The 16,655-nt window shown below is 41.5% G+C and overlaps 1 protein-coding gene across 3 annotated transcripts in view; it reads right to left on the bottom strand.

Moving 5' to 3' along the window:
- LOC137163998 (phytanoyl-CoA dioxygenase, peroxisomal-like) overlaps window positions 1–16,655 on the bottom strand; it is a 73,714-nt gene that overhangs the window by 55,132 nt on the left and 1,927 nt on the right. The window contains exons 2-8 of one of the 3 annotated variants that reach the window (XM_067564594.1): window positions 10,444–10,499; window positions 9,392–9,502; window positions 9,018–9,186; window positions 7,975–8,056; window positions 4,458–4,639; window positions 2,303–2,452; window positions 319–453 (exon numbers count right to left, since the gene is read on the bottom strand). The exons of 1 other annotated variant lie outside the window; for it this stretch is intronic. In XM_067564594.1, the coding sequence (XP_067420695.1) occupies window positions 319–453; window positions 2,303–2,452; window positions 4,458–4,639; window positions 7,975–8,056; window positions 9,018–9,186; window positions 9,392–9,502; window positions 10,444–10,499 (885 nt within the window). The remainder of the gene's footprint in view (window positions 1–318; window positions 454–2,302; window positions 2,453–4,457; window positions 4,640–7,974; window positions 8,057–9,017; window positions 9,187–9,391; window positions 9,503–10,443; window positions 10,500–16,655) is intronic. One more of the 3 variants, XM_067564596.1, reaches the window with a different exon arrangement.

Here is a 16,655-nt window from a genome sequence, read left to right as displayed (position 1 = left end):
GCTGTTTTAATAAAAGGTGTGATGAGGAACACACTAATCTGCCAGGCACTATAACTATCTTCCAAAGGAAATCAAGAATTTTCTTCTCTAATGAGTATCTGCTTCGACCCATGATCAGACCAACACAAACCCAGTGTTCTATATACTTGGATGGGTCAAGGCCATTAAAACTATTACTCATGAATTTAATAATAAAAAGCACAAACTAACACAAGCAAGCAGGAAAGAGATACTTATACAAGTAAAATGAAACTAACTCTTTGCTGTGTAAATAGGATTGTGTAAAATATTGTTGTTGCAGGAAACATTTAAGCTTACCTTCAGGGAGACAGATGTGCTCATCCCATATTTTCTTTGTGCAATTTCTAAAACTTCTTTCTCAATGTTTTCTTGACTAGTGCCCTTGACGTCAATATACTGGCAATCTGCACTAGCAAAGTGACAAGATATTGCCTGCATGAAAAAAGTCAAGAATAAATCACAGTTCTGCTCTAAGAATTGTTGATCGGTATTAACATCGATTAACCGGACATGTATTAACACCCCACCAACTCCCTTAAATGCAAACATCAATGTTGTAACTAAATTTGAATATTTTCTCTGTTTTTCATGCTTTTAGATACTTCTAGCATTTGGAAACATTCACTTGGAAAAATAATCTTGCTAGAGATTCACACAGAAAATTTGCACAGTCATGTAAGCGCAATGAATCACTTTATCTTCTCACTTACGGTGAAGTCAAAACACATATTTTGTGATATCACATATGATAAAGACGTGACTATGACTTCACTGAAAGGTTAAGTAGAAGGAAAGATGGTCTGGGAGAGAAGCGCACTGGCAAGGTAAACTGCTTCTTTCCACAGTTATGCAATTTTGTGTGTGGGTTGCATCAGATCTCAAACTTAAACAGAATTGGGCTGGGTGGGTACTTGGATAGGAGACCTCCAAGGAAAACCCAAGTTGCTATGCTGCTGATTGAATTGGAGTGGTGATAGTTTTATGCTCTGTGTAAGCTCAGAAGCTCACCAACAGAAGTTGGTTCAATAAAACAGTGGCTCTCAACTTCTCCAGACTACTGTACCCCTTTTAAGAGTCTGATTTGTCTGCATACCCACGTTTCACCTCACTTAAACTACTTGCTTACAAAATTGGACAAAAATACAAAAGTGTCACAGCACACTATTACTGAGAAATTGCTTACTTTCTCATTTTTACCATATTATAAAATATATCAATTGAAATATTGTATATAGACAAGTCATTGTCTGAATGAAATTTTAGTTTGTGTTGACTTTGCTTGAGCTTTGCTTGAGCTTGCCTGTTATAAAACTAAGCAAATATTTAGATGAGTTGATGTACCCTCTGGAAGACCTCTGCGTATGCCAAGGGCTACCTGTACCTCTGGCTGAGAACCACTGCAATAAATGATACCACCTCACCCACCGTATGTTAAACTCTGGGACCAACAACGCTATCACCCTGCATATTACTCTTCCTTCTCATTTATCCCTGTAGGAGGCTAATGGAAGGTGTACAGCGTTATGAGGGTTCTTGTTTATGTTTTTATAAAAACACAATTTATGACAATTGCTTCACTTCACTAAAAATAAAGTCAATAGGCTAGATTCTCAACGAGTATACATCAGCACAATCCCACTGTCTTCAGTACAGCTGTGCTAATGTACACAAGATGAGAATCTAGTAGGAGATTTCTACCATCAAGAATTGCAGGATCAGGCCCTTGTAGTCTAAGTTATTTGCCTGATTCTATTCTCAGTTACAGTGGTGTGGAATCAGGGTAATGCCATTCACTTTTACTGTAAAGTACTATGTTATCATAACAGGTAATTCATAATTAAATGATGTTGTAAATAATGAGATTACATCAGCCTCCGGTACTCAGAAAAGAGAATGACAAAAACTTCATTCCCAGCTAGTTAGGACAGAGGAGGAGACATTTTGCCAAGACAAATAAACAATAGTGATCCAAAACTGTCCACCATGTTTTTTTACGTTCCTGATTAAGGAATGTGCATGCCTAAGCCAGGGCTGCAACATACATCTTCCCCATGTAACTCGGTTACATATTTTTTCCAGAATTATGGATCCTAGATTTAAGTATAATTACAACAAAATTACATCAGAAATCTATAAAATCCAAATAAAAAAATAGGATTACAAAAGTTTATTAATATGCAAGAGATTATAACATCTCCATAAATTTGGATGCGGGGGGCTTAGAGTTATGCAATCTGTTTTGAAACTTGTTCAATGCCTGCAATTTGAAATGGTTTCCTACCTTCCGGAAGCCTTGAGTTCTGTTCATTCCAGAGCCATGAATCAGCAAGGGATGGAAGAATACCGTGTCTCCCTTCTCCATAACAAGATGAACCCTGGGAAGGTTTTTGTTGTAATCACGCACCCCATGGTACATCTTGTTTACACCACCCTAGAAACACAAGAGTTTACATCATGGGACAATTAGGATATTAAAACTACTATCATGTCTTAGTGTGGATAAAAATCTGCACTGTTCAGCTCTCTTTCAGATAAGAATCCGAAGCATGCAATATGCTGGCCTAAGAGTCTGTCTTTATATCTTCTCACGCCTCAAAGCCCAAATCTAGATAAGCTGCTAAGAGTATGTCTGCATTGCAATTAAAAACCCGTGGCTGGCCAGTGCCAGCTGACTTGGACCCCCGGGGCTCGGCCAAAAAGGCTGTTTAACTGCAGTGTCGACATTCGGGCTTAGGCTAGAGGCTCTAGGACTCTGAGGTGGGAGGTTCCCAGCCCAAGTCAGAATATCTACAGCCCCTTCACCATTGCAATGTAGACATAACTTCTAAAGCAGAACATAATCTGCTGCTTTTCAGATCCCGATATCCTAACCTGAATTCATTGAAAAGATAAACACGGTAACTAGTCTCACATGACGTTCACATTACACTACCTTAATTTGCTTTCTTTTGATTTATGAACAGCTTACTAGTCCCTATGAAATGTCCGCTTCATACTACTATATTTGATGTCATATTGTTTGTTTTCTGCTTCATGTCTTTTGAAATTCTATTCAAATAAGAAACTAGAAAACACTTTTTGTGACTGCAGAGAATGGTAGAAAGCTCTTTGCAGAATCCTTGCTTAAGAAAAAGGGACTCCTTTTTCTGCTGAATACTTTACCATCCAATTTCTTCCTTAAATCACTGCACAGGCTAAATAGGTATAAAGTGACAGAGATGAAGAGGAACAGGTCCCAAGCTTTAAAAGGACAGAGCGGAATGAGCAGTTAGTGTTACTGAAAAGGCTTGTTACTGATAACTGAGAGCTTCCTGTACACATACAAAAAGTGTGTCTGAAATGTAACAATGGACCATGTAATTCAGAATTCATGGCCCACCACAGAGAACTCTGATGCACTTGTGTTCGAGCTTCCAAAAAGGGCATTGATCCAGAAATGAACTACATCCAGTACCATAGTACTGCACGAGGGTAAGAACACTGTTGTTAAGGGAACACTCTCCCAGATTTCAAAGGCTATTACTTGGGTCTGAATAAAAGCCATGAAAAATTCCAGCCAAAGGATATTTTGTGTGCAAGTGGAAAAGTCTGCTGAAGTTCACATGTATTGACAGAAAAATCTAGGACTTAAAAGTCTCCATATCTGCTAGACAAGGTGGGTGAGGTAATATCTTTTATTGGACCAACTTCTGTTGGTGAGAGACAAGCTTTCACGCCTACGCTGCTCTGTGTAAGCTTGAAAGCGTGTCTCTCTCACCAACAGAAATTGGTCCAATAAAAGATATTACCTCACCTACCCTGTCTCTCTAATATCCCAGGACTGACACAGGTACAATACCACTGCATCCATACTTGCTACACTGCTTCACGGGAAGTTAATGGTCTGTGCAGACCTTGTGACCATGGAGTGCTGGGGAGAACAGCCTCAAACCTCCAGAGGTTGCTGCATAGCCCTTATGTTGCCAAACTCCTCTCCATTCACAGGGATAGAATCTGACACTAACACACCTAAATGCCATGAGGCACTAAGCAATAACAATGCCGCCTCAATATTTGCACAAGGGAAGGCTCCCTCCATGCTGTACTGTGAACTGGAGTGACCTTGGGTAGAGCACCCTAGTGAACAGTGGCTTGTGCACCTGTCTAAAGTTCATGAGAAGCACGCACATTATAATCATTATTACTAGTTGCAGAAGCACCCACCACATGCTAGGCACTTTCCAGATACAAAGGAAGTCAGATCCTGCCCCAGTAAGTATGAGGTTAGACATGGAAAACCTCAGAGACATGAAAAGATTTTTGCCAAGAAAAAAAGAATACTGATGAACAGCCTTGTAAAACTTGACTGGCACCAATTTTGTTGTGAACAAAAACATTGTATTCCCTTCCCCCCACTCCAAAATCCAGATCACATTTAATCCCACATGCAGTTCTACCTCCCAATCAGGATAATCATGTTGCTTCAGGGAACCCTTGTGTGTTCCTGGCAAAACAACTAGGCAGCCATTACTGCGATCTATCCGCTCCATGGCAGTCCAGGCACACACAATGAGATCTGCAGGCCGAAATGGAAAGTAGTGCAAATCCTGATGCATGGGATGGCGAGAGCTCTTCTTGCCTGGAATAAAAAGAGACAAATTTGAATCAGGAAAAAAAATTCAATGGTTTTAAACTAAATAATGGAATTGTACAATGAGAAATCTCTGAGGGGACAGGGCATGCTGCAAGAACTAGTCTTGCTCTGTATTTGATCAGAAGAACAGCTGTATTCAGGGCACATCAGAAAAAGCACTGAAATCCATTATAATTCCAACAGGTTACTTCTCTCTTTGCTGCTTTTTAGTTTTATTAACTTTTCTTTGTTGTACTTTGTGTTGTTTAAACAACATTGGACCAAGATTATCCACCATCTCCTACTATGTATCTACACTCATATTCTGTAGCTCTTCATTTTTTAACCAGGATGGGAAGGTTGATGGTCTGCATGAACTAAGTATATTAATCTTTTACGATAATCAATATCTGCTGAAAATACAAAGGAAGATAATGGTGAATTATAAAAGTGGCATACATCTGGATATGATTAAGCCATAAGAGTGTATCTAGAAGTGGATCTTTGTGATGCTTTAGATGAAGTGATGGTTTCTAAACCTCACTCTCTCATATGCTTGAATGCCAAGATTTTCAAGAACGGGAGCCAAAAGTTAGGCTTCTAAATCCATATTTTGGCACTTAAATAAGTGTCTAGATTTTCAAAAGTTCACAGCAGTTAACAGCTCCCACTGAGGTCAGCATCTACATGTCTAAACTCCCAGTCCAAAGAGAGTGTAAGGATGCTCTCTAGGTGAGGAACACTCTTCCTCGGTTCTGTTCTATTGAGGTCAATGAGAGTTGCTGAGTGCTCAATGCTTTTGAAAGCCAGGCTGCCAAGGGCTAGATCAGGGGTTTTCACACTGGGGATTGGGACCCTCAAGGAGTTGCAAGGTTAATATGGGGTGGTTGCATGCTGTCAGCCCCCGCACATGCCAGAACCCTTCAGAGCTGTGTGGATGTTCTGAAGGCAGCTCCCAGCAGAGCACAGAAGTAAGGATGGCATGGCACGGGGGGAGAGGGGGGTCCGCGTCGAGGGGAGGCATCATCACAACCTGAAATATTTTCAATGGGGATCCCAGAAAAAATTTTTTTTGAGAACCTCTGGGCTAGATCCTACAAACAGAGCCATACATTCACTATATTGGCGTTCTGTGTGGGTGCCTGGATACGCCCAGCAAATCCATTTTCAAGATCAAGCCCTAATTGAGATGCCTAAATATGGACATGAAAGCCTAACATTTGGGCTCCCATTTTTGAAAATTTTGGTCTTTCTGTGGCTTTGGCCTTTAAAATACTTTTTTCAAAATAAGAGAAATTTAAAATGCAACCAAAGCCATGACATTTTCTAGTTAAAGGTGAATATCTGAAACTAATAAACTTGTGTATAAAGCTTTAAATGTTTAAATTATTCAGAAAAGATCCTTTAAAGATTTATTACTGAATCAAGATGGTGTTTTATAAAATCTTCAACTCTGGTGGCAGAATATGATTATGTTATAAACCCCTTGAAAAGTAAAACTTGCTCAAACAACTGTCTGATTTAGACTCTAAAATTTACATAATGTGAAAATCTACAAACAGAAAAAATGTCATTTTAAAATCCAATAAAAACAGTTTTTATTCTTAAGATTTCCCTACATCATTAGAGTTGCAAACACTGCAGCAATAAGCTAATGTACAAAGCCCCAGTTCACAAGGTATTCAGCAGATGTCTAACTTAAAGCATGTGAGTAGCTCAAACTACTTCAGTGAGACGCGGCAGTGGCAATACCTTGAGCAAGGATGATTTCTCTCAGGATTTATTTTATATGGGTCCTTTGGTGACGGAGGAGTCTGATCCTTGAGCCGCAGGCTCACTGACAGATGTTGCAGTTGGTGGTGGAAGTCAGGGTTGGGCCACGATTCCTGAATGACAGTTGTCTGTCCTTTCTTTTCTGGCATTTTTCTGCAACAAGGGGAGATGGTTTTCCTCAAAAATGGTTGTTCCTTCTTTGACAAGTCTTCACCATTTAGCCTGGTCTTCGGCTACTGTCTCAGTGTGATGTCGATGCCATGTCTTTTGACGTCTGTCTTCAGGGTAACTTTGAAGCATTTCTTTTGGCCTCCCCGTTTCTTTTCTTTCTCCTTTGCTGAGGTGGGTATAAAGCAATTGTTTTGGTAGGCGTGCATCAGGCATGTGCATGTAGTGCCCACTCTACCTCAGCTAATGCTGGATAATCAGGGCCTCAATACTGAAGATGTTGGCCTCCATTGGTATGGTGATCCTCCCACTTTATGATGAGGATCTTCCAGAGAAAGCGCTTGTACTGGTGCTCCAGGTTTTTCAGGTGTTTCTGTGCATCACCTAAAGTCTCAAACCTATAGAGGAGACCTGGGATTACCACCGCTTTATAAACTAAAAGTTTAGTGTGTATTTTGATATTGTGGTTACTGAACACCCAGCAGGACAGTCTGCCAAAGGCAAGGCTGGCACAATGGATTCTGTGCTGAATCTCAACGTCTATGTTTGCCCTCTATAAAAGATGGCTGCCAAGGTAGGCAAAGTCTTCTACAATTTCCAGTTCCTCTCTGTCAGTGTAGATCTTCCTTGCTGGGTCTGATGATTGACTGGGAGCAGGCTGATGGGGAACTTTGGTTTTGCCAATGTCCAAGGATAGCCCTAAACTTTTGTAAGTTTCTGAGATGGCTGAATGTAGCTCCTCCTTTCAATGTGCAACTACAGCACAAATCATCTGCGTACCGAAGTTCAGTTATTGTTGTCGATGTTATTTTAATTCTAGCACAGAGGCGAGAGAGGTTGAATAAGTTACTATCAGTCCGATATTGGATGCCAATGACCTGTGGCAAACGGTCTTGGATTAGCGTTTTCATAGCTTCTAGGGAAGTGGAGATGAGTGGATGCCAGTACACAACCTTGCCTTATGCCCAGTCAAATGGCAAAGGGCTCAAAGGTAGAGCCACTGCACAGGATGGAGCAGTCACCTGGTGAAGGAGGAATCTTACAATGGTGGTAAATTTCCTTGGGCAACCAAACTTTGACAAGATTTTCCACAGAGCCTCACGGCTGACACAGTCAAAGGCTTTGGTCAGATGGATAAAGGCCATATACAGCTCTTTGGACTACTCATATGCTTAAAGTTAGGTCCCAATTCAGCAAGGTACACGTGCCTAACAGCCAGAAAGTCAAAATGAATTGTAATCAGTTTTCAAAATTCTTTTGGTTTGAATAAAATAAGGTAATATTTTTAACATCTAAGAAGCTTTCATTTGGTTGTTTTTTGTGATTTTTTTAAAACCTAGACAATGTCCCCTTTACACAACATAAAACTTTTTTTCCCTCCTCATACAAGTGCCCCTTACCAGAATCTGGAGGTTTATTTATCAGCATTGTGTGCATGGCCATGATGTTTGGCCCTGTGAAGCACTCAACATATTTTAGGATCTAAGGTGAAGGAAATATATTAGAAAAAAATGTGAGATGTTTATGTTGCAACGTATATTACAATCAAACCAAAACTGATCTTTATATCATGAAGGCCAAGAATACACTACAAACTTTTTCCCGCATAACTGTATTGGTCAGAGTATGATGAGATGATTTACGATTGACAGAGCTGTGCTAGCAAAAGTCTCTAGCATAGACAGTTATTCAGGCACAAATGCATTTTTTGGTTATAGCTTGTTTTGTTTGCTGGGGAGGGAGGCAAGTGGTGTGGGAATAAGATCTGCAAAAGCACAATTTTGCCAGTATAAATTGCATCCACATTAGGAGCACTTTGCTAGGTCTGGCATACCACTATAGCAATACTAGCAAAGCATTCCTAGTGTAGGCATAGCGGCAACATCTGTTGCTATGACAGTGACTAAGAAAAAGTGAACACACATATACTTCAGTATCTTATACCTGGCTGGAGCAATGACAGAAGAACTACGACATTCTATGCATTTATCTGTGCTGTTCTAAATTAGTCTGCAAGATATAACTGCCCTTCAAAAGCAACATAACCTAAAACCAGGTAATGTGCAGTACAATCAGATTGCAAAGAGAGGATTTATTTATACAGCAACTGCACTTCAAGTAGACTTATTTATTTTCCAAAAATCACTACATACTCCAACATCCATTGCCATGGACATAGATGTGGAAGAGGAATGTGAGGCACAGTGAAAACCATTCACAAGGGTTCCTTCAAGCTATTTTAGCATTAACATAAGCTTTCTAAACTGTACATTGCCTTATGTTAAGATGCATCTAAATATCTACACCTGAAAATCCAGTTGGTTATTTTGAGAACTCACACAGACTCCCCTTGCTGTTTTAAGAAAGGTTATAGGATATAATTTCAGTTGCTTTACATGGGCAATAACATAGAACATAGTACACTAGGATTTTCCCTTTTTACCTGAGGCATGGAACAATATCTGAAGAGCTCTATATCTTCTTGAAAATCCTGTATTTTAGTAACTGCTTTTTGATCTGGGACAAACTCTGACTTAGCAATGGTCACATCCCTCATTATGATCAAGCCGGGCACTTGCACTTCCTTTTTACAGATCTTTGCAAACTCATTTCTAGAAAAACACAGTTAGAAACCATTTCAACACACATTCTACTATTTTACATACCAAGACATAATTTGTTTAAATGAAGGAATAAGTTATTTGTTAATAAAATGCTTCCATCTTGGGAGAACCCAAAGTTCAAGCTGTTTCAAAAAGCCGCATAGCTTTACTAAATAGCACTATGATTGTGTCTACCCAAACAGCTATTCTGTACCTGAAACGCTCAATGTCTTCACCAGAAACCAGGTTTTTAATGAGTAGGTAACCATTTTCATCATAAAAGTGCCTCTGCTCTGGAGTTAAAAGGTTATTATCCAGGGTGTAACTGCAAAGGTAAACAAGAAAAATCACACCAGTATAGAGAGGGGTGAGATGAGAATTGTCTCAGCAATGACCTGAAAGGAAGAGTACAAAGTTAATGGAATGTATTTCATTTCCTTCTGTCAACAATTATCTGCAGAATATCAGTAGTTAATGTAGATCAGAACAAGCATAAAAAGACATAACCAAACATACGATCTGCTCCATGAACATCAAATAGTCCCAAAAAAAAAAAATGGAAAGAATTATTCTCTCAACATGAAGGTTTTAGCTCCAGTATAATAAATGATGCACAGCAATTTTTACTATGATTTAATATTTGTGTATAACTCCAGAGATGTGCATGACAGTATACATAGAAATGGCTCAGCCCTCACAAATTTGCAGTTTTGGGTAGAACAACATGACAAGATGTAAGGTAAAATGCATACAATATGCCATGAGGAGACATGTATAGATGAAATAAACTATTGAAGTTGCTTATTTTCACAAGATACCTTCACTGTAATCCTGTTGAGTACATCCAATGCACTCACATGATTATTCAGAACGATTGTTGTTCCTGTTTGTGAATGTAAGATATTTTGAGGCAAAAATTATATTTTGTCAAAAAGAGGGAGTGAAAAGGAGGTGTCTCATCCTCAATATCCTTACTCATAGAAGCAGTACTTATGTGCCTCTGCTCTGGAGATAAGTACTTATGTAAACAGACCCTTGAGGTCAGACTATTCACATTTCAAGATCAAGCTCCAAGTTACTTTGTTAAGCCAAATTGAAAAGATCAGAAAAAGTGTCTTTGCAAGGTTTGAAACTATAGGACTTCTAATCAACAGGTGAATTATGGAAGACAAGATGAAAAGATATGGAAATAAAAATTAAGGGTATATACAGATCAGAAATTAATCTTCAAATTTAATATTAGAAAAACAGTAAAATGTCACTTACCGAAACTCCATTGGGTATTTAACAGAAGCAATTTGTGTTGCAGTAGGAAATGTTGTCTAAGGCATAAATTGAGGCAAATAAAATAGGAAGTTGGTTTGAAATTCCAGAATTTGATACTTTGTTTGTAATCCATTTTCTCCCTAGAATCCACTCCTCCTTCCCACTACTTGCTGCAAGACCGACAACTCAAAATAGAGAGAGAATACCAAGGGCCTGATCCTGCTTATACTAGTTATCAGAACCTGCATATTCTAAAGTTGATGCAAAACTCCCAACAGCAGCCAGATCAGCCTTTCAGAGCCGAATCTTGAGATGTTGAGCAACCTCAGCTCCCACTGATTTAAATGAGATGAAGGGCTCTTAGCATTCACAGGACAGGACTCCCTCTATGAGTACCCAATGAAGATCAATTAAGGTGAAGTACAATTTGTGATATTTTAACAAGTTTAGCTTTAATTAGTGAAGATAATACTCTGTGATGTACAGTTTAATCTGTGGAACAGTTAAGTCTCACATACTAGCGAATGAGATTTTATTACAGCCTCATGTCTGCTTATCAGACCACTGCTGAGCGCTACGGATCGATCACTATATTTTTGTGCATATTCATGAAGTATGGATTTGGGAAGTTCTGCTGTACTTTGGTTTTGTATTTATGATTACATTTTATAGGTATTATAATGCCCCAGGGAGCCATTGATGTGCTCAAAAAAGTGGGTTTTTTATTTATCATGATATTTGCACTATCTACAAACTGAAAATACCAAGAGAAAACCAAATCTTGGGTAATTTCAATCCTACATGTAGCTTTGACAATACTGTAAAAGACAAATGCAAATAACCCCAAAGCCATACCAATTCTAGACCCTGCACATACATTACTCAAATAGAAAACCATATGCAACACAGAACATGAAGCTACAAACGGTATATTCCTCTTTAATTTTAACAGTAGGACAGTGCACATAATGTCTTTTCTCCCCACTTCCTTTCAGGAATATTTAACTCATGAAATAAATGTTAAATTGAATGAATAAATATCTAACACTATAGACCTCAATATTTTTGTTTTAATATCTGATAAAGATTGACACCTTTGTAAAGCCTTCTCATTCAGAGCTCCCCCAGTGTTCCTCACTGAAAGCAACTTCACTTAGGTTGCCTAACACTTCCCATTGTTATAAAAAATCCTTAGCACTTTATTTTAGAAGCTCTAACACCTCCTGTGTGTGAAGCAGGCCTTTAAAATCTGCCAGGGGAAAAAGCGCTCTGAGAAGAGAGGCACTTCTCTTTGTCCCATGGAAATATTAAGAATCATCATTTCCCTTTTCTTGTGGAAATTTTTCAGGAAAATGCTGGCAGCATGTCCAAATAATAACTGAACACAAACATTCTACAGCCCTGGGCCCACACTGGTCCAAAACAGCAGCACATGCCTTACTTGGAGCAGCTGTTGCAGCAGGGGATGACCTGGGCCAGGCTGTCCCACCTACCCTGCTTCCCCTTCCCCCCCCCAAAAAAAAAACACCCTCCACACGCAGAACAAGATCTAAGCAGCCGATCCATCCCTTCACGGGCACTTCAATGGGGTAGTTCAACCAACTCCTAGCAGGTGGGTACAGGGCTGGGGTCTCCCTAGTAACCATTCTGAATACCGGACATGACCCAGCTCTGAGGGCACCAGATTAGGAAGGAAACCCACCCCTCCCCCTTCCTTGGATGAGAAGTCAGGTGGGGTGAAAGAGTCAGACCAAGTACGTCTACAGTCTATCTTCCCTCTAAGATAATGGTCTTATCTTGTTTCTAGTTCATCCTGTAGCTCAAGTGGTAGATTTCTATGCCACAGTGCTGAAGGGTCAAGACTCAAACCCTGCTAATAATGCATGATAATCTTGGGGATAGGATGAGGAAGGCACAGTGACACAGGTGTTCCAGTTGGTCGTAAGACAAGACAATTTTTTTACCTTTTTCCTTTAATAAAAAACACCAATGAAATTAAACAAAAAAGCCTGCATTAGAAGTTATCTAGGTTGCAGAGCCAAGCACTCAAAAGTTAGGAAACGTCAAATTTATGGTTCCCCATGCAACCTTAGTTCTGCTCCCTTATGCATTTGCATTATGATTCGATGAATTATACAATTCACATATTTTTTCCCCTGCCTCAAGTCAGTGCAAAGGCTGCACACGCAAGGGGGCAGAATTAAATTTGCATGGGTAATAGTAAACAGGCATTTCCTAAATAAATCTCCTTTTGTGTAGCTTTCTTTTAATGCAATATTGTATACTGTTCTCTGGCTTCTTAATTCAGGTACCCATGAGAAATCTTCTCGTGGATCATCTCTAACATTGACAACCTCAATACTCTGGTGTTTGGCTTCACTCTGGAGACCACCAGGGACCAAGAATCACAGTTTGAGAACCACTGTGTTATATAAAACTATTTAGGCACATAGATTCATAAGACTGGAAGGGGTCTCAAGTGGTCATCTAGTCCAGTCCCTTGCACTTACGGCAGGACTGAGTATCATCTAGAAAAGCAGTTCTCAACCCTTTTTTTCCCCCCCCCCCCCGAGTACCACTCGGGGAAAAAAAGGGGGGTTTGCCTGACTGTACGGCAGGGTTTCGCAGCGGCGGCGGGGAGGGATTTGCAGTGGGGTTTCACGGCGGGGAGAGAGTTGCTGCAGCTTACATGGGGGAAACAATGCCCGCCGCCGAAACCCTTCCGCCGTTTGTCCATTTTTGGCGGCAAGGTATCGCAAGGGCGGGTGGGAGGGCACTTCCGGCGGCGGATTCGGCGGCACGGTACAGCTCGCATACCACCCAGCCTTCTTGTAAGTACCACCGGTGGTACGCGTACCACCGGTTGAGAACCGCTGATCTAGAATGTCCCTGACAGGTGTTTGTCATTGAAGATTTTTAAGAATAGGTTAGACAGAGATTCCACAACCTCCCTAGGCAATTTATTCCAGTGCTTAACTATCCTGACAGTTAGGAAGTTTTTTCTAATGTCCAACCTAAACTGCCTTTGCTATAGTTTAAGCCCATTGTTTCTTGTCCTATCCTCAGAGGTTAACAAGAACAATTTTTCTCCCTCCTCATTTTATACACTTGAAAACTGTTACCTCCCCTCTCAGTCTTCTCTTCTCCAGCCTAAACAAACTCAATTTTTTCAATCTTCCCTCATAGGTCATGTTTTCTAGATCTTTAATCATTTTTACAACTCTTCTCTGGACTTTCTCCAATTTCTCCACATCTTCCCTGAAATGTGGTGCCCAGAGCTGGACAGAATACTCAGCGCAGGCCTAATCAGCACAGAGTAGAGCAGAAGAATTACTTCTCATGCCTTGTTTACAATACTCCTGCTAATACATCCCAGAATGCTGCTTGCTTTTTTTGCACCAGTGTTACACTGCTGACACATATTTAGCTCGCGGTCCACTATAACCCCGAGATCCTTTTCTGCCGTACAGTGGCGTACCATAGGTCTCCAGCACCCAAGAGCCAAGCCTGCATTTTCACCACTGCCTCCTAGGGCAGGAGGGTTCCCCAACTTCCACCAGATGGTGCCACCCCGCCCAGCTGCCCTGGGGTCTGTACCTCCGGTGGGGGGAGGGGGTTTGTGGGGAGATGCTGCTTACCTCCTCCTGCTTGAGAACTTTCTGTGACTCATTGCGAGTCAGGCTCAGCCGCCTCCCCCTCCACACTTACCCACCATGCTGTGCCCGCCTCTCTTGTCCCAGCCCTGCAGCCCGGCGCCCACTCGGGTGGGGCGACCTCACCCCCCCAGCCTGCAGAGGGACGCCGCGTTGGCTTTTCACGATATATAGGAGGCAAAGGGCCCCTCAGAGCCTCCTGCACCCCCACATTCTGTGCATTGTGAAGGGTCAAGCCGGTCTCCTCTCCCCTTCCCCCTGGCAGGCGATCAGGAGCCTCTTCCCCACCCCTCTCGGTACACCACTGCTGCAGTACTCTTCCTAGGGAGTCATTTCCCATTTTGTATGTGTGCAACTAATTGTTTCTTCCAAGTGGAGTACTTTGCATTTGTCCTTATTGAATTTCATCCTGTTTACTTCAGGCCATTTCTCCAGTTTGTCCAGATCATTTTAAATTTTAATCCTATCCTCCAAAGCACTTGCAAGCCCTCCCAGCCTGGTATCGACTGCAAACTTAGGAAGTGTACTCTCTATGCCATTATCTATAGCACTAATGAAGATACTGAACAGAACCAGACCCAGAACTGATCCTTGCAGGAACCCACTGGATACGCCCTTCCAGCTTGACTGTGAATCACTGATACCTAGTTAAAAAGCAGTTTTTCAACTAGTTATGCACCCACCTTATAGTAGTTTCGTCAAGGTTGTATTTCCCTAGTTTATGATGTCATGCAAGACAGAGCCAAAAGCCTTTAATTAAAGTCAAGATATACCACATCTACCATTTCCCCCATTCAAAAGGCTGGTTACCCTGTCAAAGAAAACTATCAGGTTGGTTTGACATGATTTGTTCTTAACAAATCCATGCTAACTGTTACTTATCACCTATTATCTTCTAGGTGTTTGCAAACTGATTGCTTAATTATTTGCTCCATTATCTTTCTGGGTACTGAAGTTAAACCGATTGGTCTGTAATTCCCCCGCTTGTCCTTATTTCCCTTTTTATAGATGGGCACTATATTTGCCTTTTTGCAATTTATCCAGGACAGTGGAGATTGCCTCTCCACTATGGAAGAAAAATAAAGTGGGATTAATTTTAAATAAACACAGCTGGACACGACCTTAGTTTTATCCCTTTTTTTCTCCCTGAAAGACAGAATCTCCTGCACACTGTTCCCACAACAGCATGCTACAGCATTTGTGCAGAACAAACTCAGAGAGAAAAGTGTCACGTTCTAAATCACTAACACCACTTAATGGAGCACCTGAATTGTTCACAGCTGTCTCTGATCCAAGTGCTGACAAAGACCAGCGTGGTTTAGCTTTTAAATCTGACAAGAACAGAGCCTGAAGTGATTTGGCAGACGGCGTCTGAACTAAAGGACTGACTACACAGAAAAGACACATGCATACATCTGCATGTCCTTCAACATCAGCTCAGATTTAAGTCAGACGGTCTCAAGATTGTCTGAATTGTTCATGATTAAGGATAAGATTTTGTCACAGAGATCAAGGATTCTGTAACTTCCTGAGACCTCTGTAAAATTATCCTTTTCAGTTTCCGGAGGCTGCCCACAGCCGCTGCAGGGGACAGGCCCTGCAGCTCCAAGCCACGGGCAACGGGGGAATCTCAGAGCTCCAGGGTCTCTCTACTGCTCACGTGGCTCTGAGTTTTAGGGTCTCCACCACCTATGGCAGTTGAGTTGCCAGAGCTCTCAGACACCACAGAGGGACACTGCAGCCATTAACCACTGTGGGTGTCAGGGGAATCCTGCTTCCCCCAGCTGCAAGAGGTGGCAGGGGGATGAGCCACTGCGTTGGAGCCAGGAGCCCTGAGCCGGTGCAGGTGTCAGGCCCTGCAGCTCCAAGCCACAGTAGGACATCAGAGCCCTGGTGTTCCATCACTGCCCACAGCAGCTCTGAGCTCCAGGGTCCCCACCATTCACGGCAGCTGACTGGAGAGCCACAGAGCTCTCAGCTGTGGCAGAGGACCCCCAACCGTGGTGAGGGACTCCGGAGCCTGGACCATCCATGTCCCGGACCCCTGAGCTCCCAGCAACTGTGCCCACTCTCTTCCCTCCCCCTACTCTGCTCCCAGTCGCTGTACCCTCTCCTTCCCCCTGGGCAGCTCCCAGCTGCCCCACTATTTTTAGTAAAAGTCAGGGACAAATCACAGCTTCCATAAATTTTTGTGTATTGCCTGTGACCTGTCCCTGACTTCTACTAAAAATAACTGTGACAAAATCTTCTCCAGGATCATGAATAAGGTTAAGTACGATGTCACCATAGAAAGGCTTCGATATCTTAAAGAGAAGAAGAAAAAAAGGGCATTTTCTACAAGAAGCAATCTTTTAACCAGGTTCAAATTCTCCACAGAAGTTTAAGATGAAAAAGAACTGCACACACAGCTAGTCCCATCCTATTTTTATTAGCCTCCCCACCTGTTCATTTATTTCATTCACCTGCTGAGTCATACCGAAGCTCTCTGGGGCAGACTGTCATTTGTTATATTTATGTACAGTGCTCAGCACAATAGGACTCAAACCTGGTTGAATCCTT

The sequence above is a fragment of the Emydura macquarii genome, unplaced genomic scaffold, assembly GCF_026122565.2.
Source record: "Emydura macquarii macquarii isolate MOO-44397 ecotype Brisbane River unplaced genomic scaffold, CSIRO-AGI_Emac_v2 contig_2636, whole genome shotgun sequence".
Lineage (NCBI taxonomy): Eukaryota > Metazoa > Chordata > Testudines > Chelidae > Emydura > Emydura macquarii.
This window is presented reverse-complemented; position numbering and strand designations above follow the sequence as displayed.